This window comes from Mesoplodon densirostris, chromosome 1 (assembly GCF_025265405.1).
Source record: "Mesoplodon densirostris isolate mMesDen1 chromosome 1, mMesDen1 primary haplotype, whole genome shotgun sequence".
NCBI classification, from domain to species: Eukaryota; Metazoa; Chordata; class Mammalia; order Artiodactyla; family Ziphiidae; genus Mesoplodon; species Mesoplodon densirostris.
The window spans coordinates 36,826,417-36,849,478 of NC_082661.1; the positions used below are offsets into that span (position 1 = coordinate 36,826,417).

The following is a 23,062-nucleotide window of genomic DNA, read 5'->3' on the forward strand; positions in this document are numbered from 1 at the left end:
TGGCTGGGATTTTCTCAGTTTTTGGCTGAAAATGGTTTTGTCTTCTCCTCCAAGTAACCATTTGTATGTGTGTGTGTCCTATGACAACGTGAAGTTTAAGAATTATTGGTGTTACAAAACTGGAAATGGTTAAAGTATACTTTAAGTCCTATTTGTGTTTCAGTTTGCCTTCTGAAGTAAAATGGCACTGCACGCACTGTAACGAAATGTAGCCTATCACTCCTCTTAGTGTTATGGGACTACACTGAGTGGAGACTGCCAGTCCTCGGGCTCATCATTTACTAAAAGAATCCATACTTCCAAAGTATATATATTTCAAATGTGATAATTTTAGAAAATGATAAAAATTGACTGGTTGACGTACTATTTTTCTTAAAAAATAAATTATTTACCATAAAAGTAACTTGGTTTTAGATTTAGAAAATATAGAAAACCACCAAGAAAAAAAGGAGAATCATTTACATCCCACACCCAAAGATAACCACCATAGTCATTTTTTTTTTTTTTTTTTTTTTTTTTTTTTTGCGGTATGCGGGCCTCTCACTGTTGTGGCCTCCCCCGTTGCGGAGCACAGGCTCCGGACGCGCAGGCTCCGGACGCGCAGGCTCAGCGGCCATGGCTCACGGGCCCAGCCGCTCCGCGGCATATGGGATCCTCCCAGACCGGGGCACGAACCCGTATCCCCTGCATCGGCAGGCGGACTCTCAACCACTTGCGCCACCAGGGAGGCCCCACCATAGTCATTTTAATGTACATCCATCTAGTCTTTTTGTCTACATTATTTTTCTTTTTAAAACTGGAATCACGCTACACATATTGTTTGGTAAATAATCTTGTCCGTAAAAGAATTTTGTCCATTAAAAAAATTCCATAAACTTATTTCTACAGTATTTAATATGGTCATATGTGATCATTTTTAAAGGCTACATATGATACCTTTATAGAAATATACAATAAATTATCAACATCTTTTACTGCATTTTAGTTTATTTCTTTTTTTTTTTTGCTATTATAAATTTATTGTGACCCAATGGTCTATTCCCCACTCCCCACCCTATCTCCCCTGCACCCTTAGGGTTGGTTCCTAGAAGTAGAACTGCTGATTCAGGCAGCATAAGCATTTTAAAGGGTTTTTTGGTAAATGCTATCACACTGGACTTTAAGAAAGTTGTTCTATTTTTACATTTCTAAAAGAAATATGAGTGCTCATTCTTCAGTAGCCTCATCAATAATGAGTACTATTACTTTCCTCTCTCTTAATTTGGAAATTTAATAAGCATAAAATAATATTTTATTTCTTCTTCCATTTTGACTTCTAAATAAATTAACCATCTTTATATGTTTACTAGCCAGTTGTGTTTCCTTCTTTTGTGATTTGTCTTATCATGTCTTTTGTTCATTTTTCTATGGAAAGGTGAACTCTGTCCTACAGATTTGTATGGATTCTTTACGTATTAGGGCAGCAAATCTTTCTGTCATATATTGCAAATATTCCTTATTTATGGTATTTTTGCCATGTACTTTTCAGTATTAGTAGTCAACGCGGTTTGCTTTCTTTCCTTTTACAAGTACAATGAGAAAGGCCATCCTCACCCTGAGGTTAGTTAGCTATGTTCTCTTCCTGATCTTTGATGGTATCATTTTTAATGTGTACCATTTTAGCCATGAAAAACACCTATAATGGGAGGTATGGATTGAATCCCCCCACCCCATCACCACCACCAAAAGTCTCAGTACAATTAACTGAAAACAAACCCTACTGGATCACATCCCACCCCAACATATGTGCTCCAAGTTCCCTGATACCCGGTCAACTACTGTCTCTGCTCCAGGCCCTTGGCCGCCTTGCAGCCCTCAAACCACCAGACACGACCACATCTCTGGATCTTTGCACTGTGTGCCCTCGGCCTAGAGGGCCCTACCCCAGATAGACACACAGCTCTTACTCTCACTTCTTTTTGATCAAAAATCCCCAACTCAAAGAGGTCTTCCCTTGGCTATCTTATCTAAAATATTCTATTTATCTACTTTAATTTTTCTTCTAACACTATAAATTTTACTCATTTATCTTTCATCTGTTATCATTAGAGTATAGGCTCCATGAAGGAAATGAATTTTTTTCATTTTTACTTCTGTGTTCCCAGGGCCTAGAAGATTGCCCAGTGCATAATTAAGGGCTCAATAGATATCTGTTAATCTTTTTACCCTCCACTAATTTGAAATACTCTTGATAGATTCATGTTCCTGAGCTATTCTTTTTATTCATGTGTCTATGTTTAAGACAGTACTGGATTTTAATTACTTCAGCTTTAAAATACATTTCAGTAGGTGGCCATGCATGTGCCCCCTGATTACTCATTTAAAAATGGGACTGACCAGAGGCACCAGGTTATATTTCCTGATGAACTTTAGAATGACTGACTTTGTCAAGTTAAACAAGAATCTGGTAAAAATGTGTTTGTAACTATATTAAACTTCATAATTTAATTATGGGAAGAACTGACATCACTATAATATTTAATGTACTAAATTTCTTGTGAGCAAAGTGGGATTGTGGTTACATATGAGAAGGTCTTTGATCTTAGGAAACACATGCTGAAGTATTTAGAGGTCAACTGTCATGATACGTGCAATTTAATTTCAAGCGGCTCCGTAAAGAAACAATAGATATATTTATAAAGAGATTAATGAGATAAGGAGAAGAGGAAGAAAGGGAAAGGGGGGCAAAAAATGTAGCAAAATGTTAATTGGTAAATCTAAGTAAAAGTAAATGATATTCCTTTGTATTACATCAACTTTGTTATTGTTTTGAAATTTTTCAAAATAAGAAGCTTGCAGGAAAAATTAGGACTTAACATCAAATTTTATCAAATGCCTTTTCAGCATCTACTAGTATTTATTTGACTTAGTGTTTTTAGGATATAATATATATATAATTTCCCTCTCCCCAGCATGAAGCCATTCTTGCATTTCTGATAAAAATACTACTTGGTCTTGGTTCATTATTCTTCTAGCATATTATTTTAGTATATTTAGTATGTTATTTATCATCTTGTTTTTATGTTCAAAATAAGATTTGATACTCATTTTCTAATTGCAGGTTCTCTGTCAGTTTTTGCTTTCACCATTATGTTACCTTTGTAAAATGAATTCGGAAAAATTCCATCTTTTTCAATGACTTAAATCAATTTAGAATGAGAATGATCTATTCCTTGAAAATATGAGAGAATGTGACCATTAAAAGTAGTTTTAGGGCCTCCCTGGTGGCGCAGTGGTTAAGAGTCCGCCTGCCGATGCAGGGGATACGGGTTCGTGCCCCGGTCTGGGAGGATCCCATATGCCGCGGAGCGGCTGGGCCCGTGAGCCATGGCCGCTGAGCCTGCGCATCCGGAGCCTGTGCTCCGCAACGGGAGAGGCCACAACAGTGAGAGGCCCGCATATCGCAAAAAGAAAAAAAAAAAAAAAAAAAAAAAAAAAAAAAAAAGTAGTTTTATAGGGCTTCCCTGGTGGCGCAGTGGTTGAGAGTCTGCCTGCCGATGCAGTGGACACGGGTTTGTGCCCTGGTCCGGGAAGATCCCACATGCCGCGGAACGGCTGGGCCCATGAGCCATGGCCGCTGAGCCTGTGCGTCCGGCCTGTGCTCCGCAACGGGAGAGGCCACAGCAGTGAGAGGCCCGCGTACCACAAAAAAAAAAAAGTAGTTTTATATTTAGGTATCTGTAATTTATATTTTTTTATGTCTTCCATAATTTAGTGATATACATTTTCTTCTTGGGTGAATGTTGGTCCACTATTATTTTCTTAGAAAACTGTCTATTTCATGAAATTTTCACAAAATTAAAAAATTTAATAGTATAAAGCTACACATATAGTAATACTTTCTTATAACAGTGATAATTTTTTTCCTTGAAATTTTCTAGGTGATTTTTGGCTAAAGATGTTCTGACAGGACTATACTCTACAATGAAGTGTTGAAGTTAGAAAAGGAAGTGTGTGTGGATTTTTGAAAATTTGGTCTTATTCTAGTTTTCTAAAACTTTAGATCAGAGTTTAAGAATATCTTTATTTCTCAGGAAATAAATAGACATCAGTGCCAAGAGTAAAAGCAAAAAGCCATGTATGTATGAGTTATAACTAAAGGCAGGAGCATCACTACAATTCATCCCAAAATCAGCCGTGAAGCTAAAGTCAGCTGAAACATCTACGCATATCTCACCAATTCAGTTAAATTATTTACTCACCCCTCACCCTCAACTGCATAATATAAGGAGAAGGATGATTTTTTTTTCTCTAAATGATTTTCTATTGGCCTTTATAGTTGTTAAATGTGCTTACTCCATTACTAAAAACAACGGGACTTAAAAAGTGTTTATTAAGAAACACACATTTTAATGACAGTGTGGGGATTTCCACAATCACAGCGCTGACAATAAGACTGAGGGAAATTCTAGATAAAGTGCAAATTTAACATTTTTGATTTGAAGTGGTTCTTCTCATACTTAACATATATTTATTTGTCCCAACCCTAATATTGCAACATCAGAGGTAAGTTTGCTAGTTAAGTTTGTTATATAATTACAATTCTCCTTTCTTGGCTCCAAGGAAATAATTATGAAGACTACTTTAATTTCTGGGATAAAAGAACAATGGAGATTTTTAAGAAATGCCATGGTTAATCCACGGATTAAGGTTGATCACAGATCATCTCTATACTCAACAGTAATCCTTACTATTCTACACTTAGTCTCTTCTGTTTTCCAAATTTTTAAAATGCACTTATATTAGATAAACTTTTCTCAGAGGTATGCTCATGTTTTCTCAGTGCATTACTAAATCAGTTCACTATCATTTCTGCGCTAGAAGAGGTATAACTCAAGTACAGTCCTTAGGACAGGGCCTAGTAAGCAAGCTCACAACTGCATTTAGCTGTTGCTGTTATTTAGCTTCACCTAATCTGGCATTTTATCTTTCACTTGTGGGTGAATGATTAATTAAAAAAAACACACACACACAAAGAAGTGTTAAGTATAGAGCAGAGATTCAATATGGAGCAGAGATTTCTCATGGGCTGAAACCGGTAATTATTAAAAATTCCTGATGCATAAATAATGGCCTTAACATTTATAACTTCATTTTTAGTTTGGCAAAATTAAATAGGTAATTCAAGAGAACTAAAATAATGGGAAACTTTGGGGATGTAAGTTGAAAAGATGAAGTTTTGTAGCTCAAGTAAGTCTTAGTTTTGCAAAGTTACATGTCTTAGGAACTTGAGTTTGGGGTGAAAGCAGTCACCTTTGTGGCAGGCAGGCATCATAGGGTCATATGTACAGTCGTGAGTGCCTCTTACCTGATACAAAGGGCCATCCTGAGGGCAGACTTGCGAAGCTGAGCAGTTCAGACACCGAAACTGCGGAGGAGATGAACTCATCAGATAAGAGGCATCCACAACTGGATACATATTTAAAATATTTTAACGTCAAACATGAGTCAACATGATTAAGTAAACACTTTCCAAAATATGGTAGTTGTTTTTGGAAAAAGTCTTTAATAGCTTAGTGACTGGTAAATTTTAGCTTGAAATTATTTTAGTCTCTAGATATGAGTTTTGTTAATATTCTGCAAATATTTACCAAAACAGTGACCTATCCTTTCCATCTCCTCTTCAAATACTAAATTCCTGAGAAAACCCTCGCCTTCTCAATCCAGGAGGGGCGCCCTCTTTCTTCCAACTTTTCCTGTGAGTAATCTCCTAGATCTCCTCTTCAACCACCCTGAGAGGGAACAAACACTGTTTGAGGATCTCAGAGCTCTGAGAGGGGCAGGGAACTTGCCTCAGCCTGTAAGCGATCCATGTTCTGTTTTAGGTTAGGTTCTTTATATTCCTCCGATTAGACTCTTAGTCTCCATAACTGTTTTAATAGCATTAGATTGTGAGCTCTTTGAGTCTGAATCTTATTCATATTTGCAATCTTAAGAGCTAAGGCACAGAACTGGCACACAGCAGCCACTCAAATGTTTTATGAGTAAATCAATGAATGAACATATTTTTAAACTAGTGAGTAGATTCATTTCTCAATCTACCATCTTTTAATGGTTAACCATTCATATTAAAAAATCATTCCCAAATCTTGATTTTTCAATATTATCCTGAACCCTTATTAAGCATAAACATTTTAACAGTAATGGAATTATGAAACATAACACACTTTAAAATTATGCATATATGAATTCAACATCATGTGCTTCTTCAAAACAGAAAAAAAAAGATTAAAAATATGTGAGATACAAATTAACCAGGATAAATCGAACATCCCAGAGCACGTTTTTAAAATATACTTTGGAAGAATATTTAAGTAAGCAATTATTAAAACAAATATACTGGTAGCTTTTAAAATAAAATTTTAGATATTTTCCATTTCCTGAAAGACTTTAGCAATTTTTTCCCTAGAAGTTAGTCCTTGAATTTCTGTACTGGGCTCAACATGCTGTAAGACACACCCAGCACTGCTATCATTGACAACCTTCCCCCTTCCCTCCCAAGACTCCCCACACTGTGGCCTACCAGACTTTGCCTAACTATGCAAGTCCCAAATAGCATTTAACAAGTAAAGAGGGTAGAAAGAGGCAAATTTCACTGTTTGTTCTGTTTTTGTTTTTTTTCCTATTAATCTCTTTGGTATTAGTCAAGGTAGATGTTTGCTTTTCCTAAAATTGCTTGGTAATGCAAAGAAAGCAAAGCAAGGCAAACGTGGTGCGGTAACTTTAGGTAGGGACTGGCAGGGGTTGTTGGAAGAGATAAAACCAACCAGGATTATCTGGAAAAAGGGGGAGTCCTGAGAGTAGGTACTCAACCTACCCAAGGAAAGGTAAGCTGGAAGAACATGAGTTCATGGTGAAAGCTGAGGCTGAAGAGACAGAGATACTAACAGTTAGCTTGCGGACATGAGACTAAGTGTAGGAGGAGAGAATTATAATAATAATGAAAGCAAACATACATAAGTTATTAATAAAATAACACATTTATTATGTCCGGCACTCTGCTAAGTACTTTACTATATGATATTTCATTAATTCTTACTAAAATTTTTCAAGATAGGTATTATTACCCCAATTTTAAGGACCAAAAAACTGAGGCAAAACTATGCAGCGGGATACAACTGGGAGGAAATAGTTGCAAAATACATAATAAAGATGAACATCCAGAATACATAAAGAGCTCCTAGGAGTCGGTAAGAAAAAGATAAACTTCACAATGGAAAAAAGGGGCAATGGATATGGAAAGAAACTTCACAAAAGAAATACAAAATTGAAAATATGAAGTGTTAGTGAGGGTATCAGAAAATGGGCACTCATACATTATTGGTATGACTACAAATTGCTAAAAACTTTTTAGAGGACAATTTATCAGTTTCTATCAAAATTTAAAACATGCATACTCTGCTATAAATCCACATATGGAATTTAGCCAATAAATATGTTTCCACATGTGCAAAAAGATATATACACTGGGATACAGCATTGTTTATAATGTCAAGATATTTGAAAAAAATCTAAATGAGTCAAATCAAATGAGTATATTAATCAAATTATGCTACAGCCACACAAGTGGAATACTATCAACTTGTTACAAATAATTATTTTAAAATTTACTGATTCTCCACAAGACATATTAACAAATGAGAAAAAGAAGCTGCAAAACAATACATATGATCCCATTTATGTTTCAAAAAATGTGATGAACACTGCATGGATATTATAAACAGAATCCTTGTAATTAGACTGGTGATTAAGTCCCTTCCAAACTGAGGTCTAATTCTTCCATTCTGCACCCTCAATTTATGGATGTGGAAACTACAGGGCAGGCCAGTGGTCATGGATCATGTCCCCGAAAATCACCTTACTCAAAGGGTGGCCCCAAATATCAGGTGCACAGACAACACCTGGGAGCTTATCAGAAATGCAGAATTTCTGTCCTCACCCCAAAACTACTGAATCAGAATCTGTGTTTTACCAAGATTCCCCAGGTGTTTTGTGATTTGCATTAAAGTTTGAGAAGCAGTGGTTTAAAAAAAGGTACATTTTCTCCCACTAATAAGCAAAAGATGAACACCAATCTTGAGGTGCAAATACTGTTATGAACTGAAAAATTTCTGGGACTTAGCTAAGTTTGACTGGATATTTGATTCCTAAAGATAAAAGTCTTTCAAAAATGCATCACAATGAAGACAAGGATCCAGAAAGAGCACAGAGGACAGAAAGCAGGCTAAGCCTGAAGTGAAACCATCCCATGATAAAGGGGAGGAGTGGCCCAGATGCTGTGTGGCACAGGCAGAAATGTCCTGCTCCTGAGGAGTGGAGGCAAAACTGACTCCCCGAGGTTCCCCCTAGGAGTCTAGCAAGAGGACAAGACCAAGAGGTGATCTGAATATGGGGGATCCTGCCTGAGGCAAAAGACCCAGAAAGGCAGAGGTGGCATCCAACATGAAGAGGGAAGAAAACCACAAACTTTACTCAGAGACACAGAGAAGTGTCCAGAACTTCAGAGGGCACCCCACAGCAACAAACAGAATAAAAGACTGCAAATGCTAGCCAAGTCAATCAAGAAATTTAATCCAATGCCAATCACAATCCCATTCTCAAGCTCACCTAAACAATAAAGGGGGAAAACTAGCCAACACAATTTAAAAAAATAATAATAATGAGCTTTTTCCTAACAGATGCTGATAGACATCATAAAGTAACCTAGAAGGCCCAACTATTTTCCTTATAAGTTAGTCTGGACTTTATTTAAATATATCCCAAAGAAAATGGACAATTGAGGAGTTTCAGATAGGGGTGTTATGTGATCAGATTTTTATAAAAGCTATAATGTGAAATGCTGGTGTAGGATTAAGTCCTACTCAGAAGAACAAAACAATGTCCAGGAACACAGATATACACATCTGCATGTGTACACATATGTCTAGATTCATATGCACAGATAACGGTGACATCTCAAAACAATGAGGCAAAGTACGACTTATTCAATAAACTGTATTTCTGGCAAAAAAATTCTTAGAATAAGTTTTAGAGCCTTAGCCTTGTTGTAGGTGTGTGTGTGTAAATGAACAAATCCCAGGTAGATTAAAATGTTTAATATAAAAAAGTACCAGAAGTAAGTGAAAGAACCATAAGGCGGTCATTAGTTTAGGAAATATGCCGACCCTAGCCCAAGACACAGTCAGTTAGCAATGCCAGTAGAGACAGTAACGAGAGCTTTTCAGACAATCTGGCATCTTGCTGGCAATGAAGGGTAGAGATGGGAAAGGATGTGACTGAAATAAATATGCTGGAAGGGGCTTAATCAAGAAAGAATTGTTTTATTGTTAGTTTGTCCATTCACTCCAACTGTCAGAATTCATCAATTATAATAACTCATAATTAACTGGAACATGAGCAAAAATTTAAAATTTGTTTAACAGGAAACAAATGGGAAACTGACTGAAATAAACAAAATGACCTTTAGGCTATATTTTGCCTAACTACTACCTTATAAAGGACAAAACTTTCATTCAATTTACTCTTCAAACAAATACTTACTGAGTATCTGTACTAGGCACTGCTTTAGGTGCTGGAGACTGAGCAGTAAACAAATAATCATCCCTACCCTCAGGCTACATTTTAGTTGGAGACAAACAATAAACATACAGAAGAGGCATAGTGATGGTATGAAATACTGTGGAGAATGGCAAGGCGTGACAAGGGGTTAAGAGTGCCAGATCAGGAGAGGGGTTGGACTATTAATGGAAGTCAGAGGCCTCACTGAGGAGGGGATGTAGAAGCAAAATTCTCTGAGTGAAGGGGGTAAAGGGAACAATTAGGTGGATATTTGGGGAGGCAAGGGCAAGCCTGGCATGTTAGAGGAAACAAACACAGAGGCCAGTGAAGCGAGAGGGAGGGAGCAAAGGGTAAGAGCAAAGATGTCTTGGGGGAAAACTGTGTGGGGTCCACCATCTATAGGTCCCTGGGAGGACTTTGGCTTTTATCTAAATGCCATTAGATGGTACAGGAGAATTTAGAGCACAGAAGCGACATGTTCTAACTTGTGTTACGAGGGTCACTCTGGCTGCTGTGTTGGGTGAAGATGGGAGGGGGCACAGGTGGCAGCAAGAGTAGAAGCATGGGATAGGGAGGGATGTGGGGATGTGTGTATAGGTACGGCTGATTCACGTTGTGATACAGCAGAGACTAACACACCACTGTAAAGCAATTATACTCCAATAACGATGTAAAAAAAAAAACAAACTAAAACACATAGCTGTGAGAAATTAAAGACGTAAAAAAAAAAAAGAGAGTAGAAGCATGGGATAGGGAGGGATGTGGGGATGTGTGTATAGGTACGGCTGATTCACGTTGTGATACAGCAGAGACTAACACACCACTGTAAAGCAATTATACTCCAATAACGATGTAAAAAAAAAAAACAAACTAAAACACATAGCTGTGAGAAATTAAAGACGTAAAAAAAAAAAAGAGAGTAGAAGCATGGGATAGGGAGGGATGTGGGGATGTGTGTATAGGTACGGCTGATTCACGTTGTGATACAGCAGAGACTAACACACCACTGTAAAGCAATTATACTCCAATAACGATGTAAAAAAAAAAAACAAACTAAAACACATAGCTGTGAGAAATTAAAGACGTAAAAAAAAAAAAGAGAGTAGAAGCATGGGATAGGGAGGGATGTGGGGATGTGTGTATAGGTACGGCTGATTCACGTTGTGATACAGCAGAGACTAACACACCACTGTAAAGCAATTATACTCCAATAACGATGTAAAAAAAAAAAAAACTAAAACACATAGCTGTGAGAAATTAAAGACGTAAAAAAAAAAAAAGAGAGTAGAAGCATGGGATAGGGAGGGATATGGGGATGTGTGTATAGGTACGGCTGATTCACGTTGTGATACAGCAGAGACTAACACACCACTGTAAAGCAATTATACTCCAATAACGATGTAAAAAAAAAAAAAAACTAAAACACATAGCTGTGAGAAATTAAAGACGTAAAAAAAAAAAGAGAGTAGAAGCATGGGATAGGGAGGGATGTGGGGATGTGTGTATAGGTACGGCTGATTCACGTTGTGATACAGCAGAGACTAACACACCACTGTAAAGCAATTATACTCCAATAACGATGTAAAAAAAAAAAAACAAACTAAAACACATAGCTGTGAGAAATTAAAGACGTAAAAAAAAAAAAGAGAGTAGAAGCATGGGATAGGGAGGGATGTGGGGATGTGTGTATAGGTACGGCTGATTCACGTTGTGATACAGCAGAGACTAACACACCACTGTAAAGCAATTATACTCCAATAACGATGTAAAAAAAAAAACAAAACTAAAACACATAGCTGTGAGAAATTAAAGACGTAAAAAAAAAAAAGAGAGTAGAAGCATGGGATAGGGAGGGATATGGGGATGTGTGTATAGGTACGGCTGATTCACGTTGTGATACAGCAGAGACTAACACACCACTGTAAAGCAATTATACTCCAATAACGATGTAAAAAAAAAAAACAAACTAAAACACATAGCTGTGAGAAATTAAAGACGTAAAAAAAAAAAGAGAGTAGAAGCATGGGATAGGGAGGGATGTGGGGATGTGTGTATAGGTATAGCTGATTCACGTTGTGATACAGCAGAGACTAACACACCACTGTAAAGCAATTATACTCCAATAACGATGTAAAAAAAAAAAAAAAACTAAAACACATAGCTGTGAGAAATTAAAGACGTAAAAAAAAAAAAGAGAGTAGAAGCATGGAGCCCAATTAAGAGACTTTTATAGAAATTCTGGAGAAGAGTGACAGTAGCTTGGACCAGAGTGACAGAAGAGGAGGTGATAAGATGTAACTGGATTCTCATTACTGTATTTTGATGGTAGAGGTCAAAGAATTTGCTAAGGATGGATGAAACTAATCAGGAGTGACTTTAGGGATTTGGGTCTGAGAAACTGGAAAAATGGAACTATTAATCTTGGAACTGCTGAGAATGTGAAGGCTAAGGGAGAAACAGGTTTAGAGGAGGAGAACAAACAAAAAACAGGGTTGTCATGCCAAAAAAATGAAATGGGCTATTACTTTACTGTTGTACTAAGTATAAAATGTGGTATTTTTTTCTATTTATTGGTTGTTTTTACCTGAATAAAAATAAGGTACTTAACCTTTTTTTTTGAACCAATTTTTATTAAAATATGCCTTAACCAGGGAATTTAAACTATTCAGAAATGTGTAATCAGAAGCATAACTGTAGTAAAGACTGGTTTCTCTTTATTAATAACAATTTCTATGAATTAGCTCTTTCATGCTTTGACATTAAAATAACTGGCAGTGTGGGAGACCTTTGGGAAGGGATCTGGTGAAGGACAAGTGAGTATCAGTAGATGTCTTGCAGTGGATGATGAGTTACAGCTCTTCAACCTTAAGGCAAACCTATTCATAATGATGATATCAAGCACTAACACATACTGAAGTGTCCAATGAACTATCAAAGAAAGCTAAAATTATACGAATAGTGTGGTATTACTAGTATGTGTAATACCACAATATTTAGGCCCCAGCAGGGCCAGGCAAGAGAACTGACTACCTCTGTAATCTGCACTTGGTACCTGAAACATTCTGGTTAGATGGATTAAATGAGAGTGATGTATGTAGAACCATTAAAAATATATAAAATGTCATAGGCAAGTAGTAATTTACCAAATACAAAGACAATTAGAATAAAAAAAAAAGGAGCCTTAGAGAGGTTTCATAAGTTCCTCAAGGCACACAACCTGGTGGCTGGGACTAGAACATAACTTATTCCTCCTGCTCACGAGAACTCAGCCTCGCAAGGAAGGCGTCATCCAAGTGGGATGTGAATAGAAAAAAATTCTGAATTAAGAAGTTACGTGAGTTCTTCTGAACAAGACAGTTCTTCTGAAGAAAAAAAAAGTTCCATAGATGTTTACACTCAACATAAGTATGTTTTTGAGCCACTGTAATTATGTGAGGCTGCATTTCCTAATTTTGTGATTTTTTAAATTACTACTGTATTCCTTACTGCTACATATCAGCCTTATAATCCCTAGCCCCTCCAATTTCCCTAATATCAATGTTACATATAACTCAGATAAGATACACTCGAACCTTCTAATTAACCCTAACCAAAGATATAGTTCAAAATACAAACTCCTTTTGGGTTTTTAAAAAAATTTTCTTAGTTTCCTCCTTTTAATCATCTCTCCAATATTGCCTGGGGCCTAAGGCACGGCAATCTAATTCTGGCATCAGAAACCACTGCAAACTCACTTACCCTTCGGTCCGATTTTATACTTTCAATGTAAAGGCGGTATCTGAAAAAAAGATTATCTAGATTCTACCCTATCTGTTTCCTCTACCACAAACAAAAAATATCTTAACCATTAAACATACTAGTCAGGGCAGAACTTAAAAGTTCCCATAATTTACTGGGGTTTAAAAAAATGTAAGTGCTATCTCCTCCGTCTCTAGGTTAGCTGAGTTCTGAACATATTCAAACTGATGTTTTAAACTTACCTTAAATATAACAAAACCACATCTAACACAGATCTCGGCCTTGTACTTGGGACCAACTATCATGGAGTAGCTGAGAAACAAGAGGAACCAGTTTCTTCTTTCCCAAGCTAGTTTTTTTTTTTTTTTTAAGTGTCTAAGTAACTGTTAAATTTGAATAACATAATGGTAAAGAACTAAATATACACGTAGGTATATAAAAGCAATTTACGTTTTCGCCTCTTAGTCGCCATCTTGTCATGTAGATGAACTCCATAGTATGATCCTTCCCCATAATTTCACCATTGCACAGCACATCCAACTTTAAAAAGAACAGTTACAGATCCATTAACATAAATAATTCTCAATTCATAAGTGTTTTACACTTTTTTGCCCAAATTTCAAAGAAGATTCAAATACTTATATCAATACAGAAGTAGTGTCCATTATTTGAGAAGAACACTGGATCTATTAAAAGCACTGCCTCATCTCATAGGTATTAACAATTCAGATATAATTAACATGAATCACTGTCTTGTCCCACATACCTCTATCTCAAGTTCATCACCTAATTTTGAAACGCAATGTGAACTTTCTTAGTCTATGTCTCTGTGCAGCCTTTGAGATTTAGACATGCTTCTGTGATTTCTTACTTAATGAGAAGAAATTGTGGAAACATTATAATTCCTCATGGCACATTTGGCTTATGAATTCATCTCTCATCTGAAGGAGCTGCTTTCCTCCTCTGCATTAGTTTATATTTGCAGCAGAATATGGGTGGATATGGATATATCCATATATATAAATGAATGGATATGGATACATGATTTTTGGGGGCTTCAAGGCATTCAAGCTGACAGAACAGTTAGGACCAGGCCACAGGCCTGCGTCTCCCAGGGCTCTCCACCTCTCTGCTCCGCTTAGCTGGTAACCTGCATAATATTTACCAGGCCGTCTTCCCTCCTTGTATGGAACTTCAAAAAAGGGTCATACTTATCAGTGCTCACTTTTGCTCTAGAGCTGCAGCAACCAAACAACCCCTGCTGCCCCCAGTCCTTAGCAAGGCCACAGGAGCTGTGGCTATGATTTACGAATTCAACAAAGCATCATTAAACAAGCATTTATTATAGATCCCTATAAATAAAACATTTCGGTTCTCTAGAGATTAAAAGCAAACTGATAGGATTTAATTTAAAGTGTGGAAAGTAGGAAGAAGAATGGCTTTTAAATAATTCTTGTCTGGCTAGACAGAGACTGGAGTTTTGAACTTGAAGTCTAAAATGAGTATAGTTCCAATTGTACTAGATAAATTATTAGCTAAATTATATTGATTTTTGGATGATTTATGGTGACTTAAATGAACCTCAGAATGTTTTTCAGACACCATTTTATTTTTAAAAGAACAAGGTAGATAGTTTTATTTTCTTTATCTTGCCTGTAAAATAAATTCATAAGCAAAGAGGTAAAGGGACTTACTTAGGATGCAATTCCCAACTAGGTACGCAGCTTCTGTTATTGTCATTTGAAAACCAAACCATCCTGTCCCAGTTACCAGTACTGTTGTAGACACTTCAGCTGTTAGGTATTTCATTAAATCATCCCCTTATATGTGGGGCAGCAAAATAAGGGGGGGAACAGTAAATATTACTAAAAATCATAGGGAAAGTTCTTTGCATTGGGATAGATAAGGAGATGTCAGTGAATTCAGTTTCTCCCCCTTCCATACTTTCTATAGAAAAGTCTATAGAGAAATGTATATAGTAAGTGCCAGTGGTAAGACTGTATGAGAGTAACAGTTCTCTCAGCTCTAACAACTTCCTGAAAACTAGAAAATAACTCAATGAGTCACACTTGAAAGTAAGGAAATAAAACTGCAAGTGGTATTTTGCAAGAAGAGAAGAAAGAGCAAAACCAAATTATAAAAACAATTTCATTTTCTATTTCACTGTGTTTATATCTATAAATTTTTTTTTTACTTTTATCAAGTACATATGGCTTTAACATTCACAATTTTTTTTCTTATGTAAAAGTTACTATATCTGAAAATTTTTTTATAGGACCAAACACATAAGAATTAATTCTTAATCCACAGATTAATTAGTCATCTGCAAGACATTTTAAAATAAGGTCAGGTTCAGAGGTTTCCTCAAAATACAGACTTAATACTTGTCAATGCCTATGTTCAAATCCTGTTTAATTTCTGCTATGACTGTTCATATGAATACTATTGTACATAAGCCTGAAAAACTATTTTTCCTTTGATGTCTCTGTTTATACAGGAAGCTAGCCTCGATCTTTAGTTGTTTTAGATGGTGACTAGAGGAACTCAAAGGGGAGGAAAGGAAATTCATACAAGTTGCAAGACTGCCGTTTGGGCAGGTGAGAAATGGTAGCTGCATCTCCTTGTAAGGGATAGCCAGAGCTATAGGGTCATAAACATTCTCTAACACTGCACACATTACAAGCTGTACTGTGATCAACATCAGGGCCACTGACTTCTGTAAGAAACTAGTAGACTACATGTATGCAGATGCAGTATGTTGGTTTTACTTAGGTCTAAGCAAATATCATTTTTGCATGTTACAGAACTAAATGAACACTACAAAATCCCTTTGATAAAAAGACAATGTTTTACATTCTGAAAAAGAAGTCTATAAAGAATTCATTAAAATGGATTGAAAGGTCTCAGAGTGAAAAAAAAAGACATACCATAAAGCAAGCTGGCATTAAAAAATATATATCCATTTAGCTGGGATATTTATTTCAAGAATACTTAATGTTATTTAAATATCTCCTAATTATAAAACGTTAGGTTTATTAGCATCATGTTTTAGTCAGGATGTTAAATTCAAAAACACAAATTACACAAATAGAATATTACATTCCAAAAATTTTTAACATGAAAGTAACCAAAGTTTCCACAAAATTAATTTGTTAGAATTTTACTTCAGATTAGAATTATCAAAATGATCAAGATTAGATTATTAACTTACCTCATAAGAACTTGGAAGTTTTAGTTTTAAACTTAGAAATTTTTTAATAGTTCCCACAGTTACACGTGTAGAACACCGAATGAATTTCTTCATTAAACCCTAAAGGAAATAAAGATTACTAATGAAAATATTTTACCTCGCTTTTAATAACACTACAGGTGTCATTTCCACTATTATTTTGAGTATTTAAGATGTATTCTGAAAATGTTTCAATTTAGAGCTCTTTAGTACTTGTGAGTAAGAATGCTCCTAATTCTTGGGTACTTAGATGATATTCTTCAAGAATATCACGTACCATCATGTGTACTAGGAAAATCCTTGCAAACACGCAATCTGCATTCCTCTAAACCTTTTGGTAAAGAATACATCATGAGTTTAATTGAAAATAAAGTCACAAAAAGCATATAAAATATTTTGTCACTTTTGAAAGAATTAGGCACATTAAAAAAAAACTGTCAAACATTTTGTCACTTTTGAAAGAATTAGGCACATTAAAAAAACTGTCAAACATAATTTTTTTTTTTTTTAAAGCAGTGATTTCAAATGGGGCTTTGAGGAGACTTTGGGTTCAACAGAGAGAAGCCAGTTAGGCCACAAGATCCCCACCAACTAGAAGTCGTATAGTATGAACTCTTGGTTGGGGAGAAATATGCCCAGTCAGTGTCTGATGGGCTGTGGCAGTACTTTACTGGAAAAACAATGTTGTATATGCCTTGATTTTTCGCATTTCGTTAGCAGTACTAATTCATTCATTAAGCCTGAACATTACTAAAATATAAGAACCAATCTAGAATGGACACCCAAAATGAGTCAAAATGAGGTTGTAGACATGATAAACATGAACCAATTTGTGAAACAAAACTATATTCCCAAACCTTAAAAGTTATCAATACTAAAATAAAAATAAAACCCAGCAATTGAATTTTTTAAAGGTATAAAGCGTTACTTCTACTTATGTTTAGGAAATTAGGTCAACAATTTGGAGATATTCTTTAATTCACTAAGTCAAAAAGTAGAACTATCCAGTCAAAATATATTCCTAGCAAAATATATTTCCCAGCCAAGAGCAACAGAAACTAACCTACAAATGACACCTGATCACAATTCAGATGGTGAAGTATCCATTAAAAGAAAACAGAAGTTAAAAGTCACATCTAAAACAAGACGTATTCTACCCATTTCAAATGGGAAGACTGACATTCTAGTCAGCATGAAAACAAAGTGATAGATACACACACACACGTTCTCTGTTATCTGCTCACATCATCTCAACCTCATCAGGGTTTCCTATCTGTTTTCTTGCTCTAAACAGCTTATAAATAATTGTTAGCATGTTTCATAGGTCCCAGTTAAGTCAGAGGATAATGTGAGGGTACTGGAAGACCCTTTAAGTGTATTCTTATCTGCGAGGAAATCTAATGTTGAAAGAACCTGCAGAAATGACCTGGCGTCATTACTTATAACCTTCTCAAAATTATTAGTAAGTATAGAGATGTCAGAAGAGCAAAGATTTTAAAAAGTAGGCAAAAGCTTATTTCTGGAATTTATAATCCAATAAAGTTTGACATCGATCGCTAACAAAATTCCATCTTGGATTATTTAATAATTGATTTGTAAGTACTTTGGAAATAAAAATATAACAATTATGCATTCTCTCTCTATAAAAATATAAGTACACCAAATTAACCTTGTTGTTTCCTAGCTAGGTGCACTTGGGAACTGCTGTATAGCTCTCTGAAAAGTAGTTGACATATTTTAAGAGGGGCAATGACAATTAAGGGCAATCAGTAGATGATGATAAGGCAGGTGGGGAGAACCTTAAAGAGATGACCCTAAGAGCAGTGCTTCTTCCCTATTTCATTTCATGACACACATAGGAAATAGAAACATTCGTACTACACCCAGGGGGGTTAAAAGGGAGACCCCTGGGGCAGTGGATGTGTAGCCCAGACCCTGCTCTGCTGTCCTGAGGGGATCAACATTTCAGCGCACCTGTATATTTGAAGAAGTAATATATGGAAAAGATTTGGTTTGTGTTTCAAGAATGTTAACTTTCCCTTTCACGGTACAATCCCCTTGCCTTTTAACTGGTCCCTTCTGACTCAGGCCAGAAGAGGAACAGTTCCAAAAAGGCTCCTTTCTGCTTCTAAGGTGGTTACCCTAGAGGCTTTTTTTTTTTTTTTACTCTTTATCCCTTTGTTTTTAGAAGAGTTATAAAGACTAGATCTGAAGTAAGATAGTGATCCATGTCACAAGTTAGATGGGTTTCCAGTTCTAGGATACACTTCAACAAATTCTAGTTCTTGTGATAATGATTATTGAAGTTTTTGTTTTTGTTTTTAAGCCCAAACACCTTACAATGTTTTTTCTCTTGTTTTCAGAATGGTATGGTTAGTATCTCCACCAGCTAACGCAACTGTCGAGCTTGACTTTTTTTGACTTCTAAAAAAATTGAAATATAATTCAAACACTAAAGAAGTCACCATTTAAAGCATACAATTCAGTAGTTTTTAGTATATTCGTGAGGCTATACACCCACTACCACTATTTGGTTCCGGGACATTTTCATCACCCCCCAAAGAAACTCCACACCCACTAGCAGTCACTACTCATTCTTCCCTGTCAACTGCTCATCTAACCTTCTGTGTGTATGGAACTGCCTATTCTGGACATCTCATATAAATGGAATCATACAATATGTGTTTGGCTTCTTTCACTTAGCATAATGTTTTCAAGGTTCATTCATGTTGTACATGTTGTAGCATGTATCAGTATTTAATTCCAGTTTATAGCTGACTAATATTCCAATGGGTAGATTTATCACATTTTATCTATTCGTAAGTTGATGGACATCTGGGCTGTTTTCACTGTTTGGCTATTACGAATAATGTTGTTATGAACATTCATGTACAAGATTTTGTGTGAACATATGTTTTCAATTCTCTTGAGCATGTATTCAGGAGTGGAAATGTTGGGTCATATGGTAACTCTGTTAAACTTTTTGAGAAACTGCCAACCTTTTCAACAGCAGCTGCAGCACTTCACCTTCCCATCAGTAATGTATAAGGGTTCCTTCCAATTACTCCACATTCTACCTATTCCTTTTTTAAAAATTATAGCCATCCTAGTGGATGTGAAGTGGTACCTCATGGTGATTTTTATTAACATAGCCCTAATGACGTGTAGCATCTTTTAATGTGCTTATTGGCTATCAGACATTTCTCCAGGGAAAATATACAATTCAAATCCCTTGCCCACTTAAAAAAAATTATCTTTTTGTTGTTGACTTGTAAAAGCAGTTTACACATTCTGGATACAAAGGCTTATCATGCATGTGATTTGCAAATACTTTCTCCCATTCTGCAGGTTGTCTTTTCACTTTCTTGATAGTGTTCTTTGATGTACAAAAGTTTTAAATTTTGATAGTCTAATTTATCTTTCTTTTGATGCTTGTCCTGATGGTGTCACTTCTAAGAATCCACTGCAACATCCAAGGTCATGAAAACTTATCCCTATGTTTTCTTCTAAGAGTTTTATAGTTTTAGCTGTTACATTTAGGTATTTGATCCGTTGTGAATTAACTTTTGTACATAGCATGAGGTAGGGATTCGAGTTCATTTTTTACATGTGTATATTCAGTTCTTCTAGCATCACTGTTTGAAAGATTATTCTTTTTCCTTGAATTAACTTTGCCCCGTGTCAAAAATAAACTCATCATAGATATATGGATTTATTTCTGACTCTCAATTCTGTTTCACTCATTTATATGTCTATGCTTATGCCAGTATCACACTGTCTTGATTACTAGAGCTTTGAAGCAGGTTTTGAAATTGTCCTTCAATGTTTTTGTTCTTTAGAGTGTTTTTGACTATTCCAAGTCCCATAAAAGGCAGTTAGAATTTTGGTTAGAATTTTCATTGAATATGAAGAGCAATTTGGGTAGGACTGCCATCTTAGTAATATTAAGTAAGTCTTCTAATTCAGAAACATGGGATGCCCTCCCATCTATTGAGGCCTTCTTAAATTCTTTTGCTGTATTGTAGTTTTCAGTACACAAATCTTACACCTTTTTTGGTTAAACATATTCCTCCTAAGTATTTTATTCTTTCTGATGCTACTGTAAAATGAAATCATTTTTAACTTTCATTTTTGGATTGTACATTCCACATTTATTCCTAGTTCTTGTATCCTGTAACCTTGCTAAGCTTGTTTTTTAGCTAACATACTTTTTCTGTGGACTCCTAAGGATTTTCTATATACAAGACCATACCATGTGCCAACAGAAATAGTTTTACTTCTTTTTTGTCTGGGTGATTTTACTTTCTTTTTCTTGTCTAATAACTCTAGCTAGAAACTCTAGCACAATATTGAATAGAAGTGGTGAAAGCAGACATCCTTGTCTTATTCCTGATTGAAGGGGAAAAGCTTTCAACATTAACTATGATGATAGCTGTGGGTTTTTTGTAGATACCTTTTTCAGGTTGAGGCAGTTCCCTTCTAGTCATAATCTGTTGAGTGTTTTTACCAAGAAAGAGTACTGGATTTTGTCAAATGCTTTCTCTTCATCTACTGAAATGATTATGTAGTTTTCACACCTTTATTCTACTAATATGGTATGTCACCATTGAACCAACCTTGGTCATGATGTACAATCCTTTCCACATGTTGCTGGATTCAGTTGGCTAGTATTTTGTTGATTTTTGCATCTGTATTCATGAAGAAAACTGGTCATAATTTTCCCTTCTTCTAAAGTTTTTTTTGCAATTTTAATTGTGGTAAGAAACACAGAACACAAAACTTACCGTCTTAACTGTTTGTAAGTGTATACTTGGCAGTGTTGTGTATATTGACACTGTTGTGAAACAGATCTTCAGAATTTTTTCACTGGGACAAACTGAAAACCTTACACTAACAACTCCTTTTTCCCCCCTCCTCCCAGCCCCAGTAACCACCATAATACTGTCTGTTTTTATGTATTTGAATAGATACCTCAAGTGGAATCACATAGTATCTTTTTGTGATTGGCTTATTTCACATGGCATAATGTCCTCAAGTTCATCCATGTTGTAGGACATGACAGGATTTCCTTCCTTTTAAAGGCTGAATGATTAAAAGCTGTATCCACTGTATACACCACGTTTTGTTATCTGTTGATGGATATGTGGAATGCTTCCACCTCCTTGGCTATTGTGAATAGTGCATCTATGAACATGGGTGTCCAGACTCTGCTTTCAATTCTTTTGCATATATACCCAGAAGTGAGACTGCTGGATCATAAGGTAATTCTGTTTAATTTTTGAAGGAATCGCCACATTGTTTTCCATAGGGGTTGCACAATTTACAATTTCACCAGTAGTGCACAAAGGTTCCCATGTCTCTATGTCCTTACTGACCCTTCCTATTTTCTGTTTTGTTTTTCATAGTAGCCATCCTAAAGGGTGATATATTATTGTGGTTTTGGTTTTCATTTCTCTGATAACCAGTGATGTTGACTGAGCATCTTTTCATATGCCTGTTGGCCATTTGTATATCACCTTTGGAGAAATGTCTATTTAACCCCTTTGCCCAATTCTTAATTGGATTATTTATTTTTGTTGTTGAGTTTCACAGTTCTTTATATATTCTGGATATTAACCCCTAAAGTTATACAAATGCTGGAGAGGGTGTGGAGAAAAGGCAACCCTCTTGCATTGTTGGGGGGGAATGTAAATTGATACAGCCACTATGGAGAACATTATGGAGGTTCCTTAAAAAACTAAAAATAGAATTACCACGTGACCCGCAATCCCACTACTGGGCATACACCCAGAGAAAACCATAATTCAAAAAGACACATGGGGCTTCCCTGGTGGCGCAGTGGTTGGGAGTCCGCCTGCCGATGCAGCAGACGCGGGTTCATGCCCCGGTCCGGGAGGATCCCACATGCCGTGGAGCGGCTGGGCCCGTGAGCCATGGCTGCTGGGCCTGCGCGTCCGGAGCCTGTGCTCCGCAATGGGAGAGGCCGCAAGAGTGAGAGGCCTGCGTACCGCAAAAAAAAAAAAAAAAAAAAAAAAAAAAAGACACATGCACCCCAATGTTCATTGCAGCACTATTTACAATAGCCAGGTCATGGAAGCAACCTAAATGCCCACTGACAGATGAATAGATAAAGAAGATGTGGTACATATATGCAATGGAATATTACTCAGCCATAAAAAGGAACGAAATTGGGTCATTTGTAGAGAAAGAGAAAAACAAATATCGTACATTACCACATATATGTGGAATCTAGAAAATGGTACAGATGAACTGGTTTGCAAGGCAGAAATAGAGACACAGATGTAGAGAACAAACATATGGACACCAAGGGGGGAAAGTGGCAGGGGGGTTGTTGTTGTTGGTGGGATGAATTGGGAGACTGGGATTGACATGCATAGGCTAATATGTATAAACTAGATAACTAATAAGAACCTGCTGTATAAGAAAAATAAAATTTTAAAAAAAGGAAGTCTAAAGAAAACAAAACAAAAAACCCCC

General features: G+C 36.2%; 1 protein-coding gene across 6 annotated transcripts in view; it reads right to left on the reverse strand.

Moving 5' to 3' along the window:
- The window catches only part of PCGF5 (polycomb group ring finger 5), a 127,575-nt gene that overhangs the window by 7,358 nt on the left and 97,155 nt on the right, over nt 1–23,062 (reverse strand). For 5 of the 6 annotated variants that reach the window (XM_060102111.1, XM_060102119.1, XM_060102135.1 and 2 more), the window contains exons 7-9: nt 16,547–16,645; nt 13,786–13,875; nt 5,348–5,407 (exon numbers count right to left, since the gene is read on the reverse strand). In XM_060102111.1, the coding sequence (XP_059958094.1) occupies nt 5,348–5,407; nt 13,786–13,875; nt 16,547–16,645 (249 nt within the window). The remainder of the gene's footprint in view (nt 1–5,347; nt 5,408–13,785; nt 13,876–16,546; nt 16,646–23,062) is intronic. The other variant, XM_060102144.1, reaches the window with a different exon arrangement.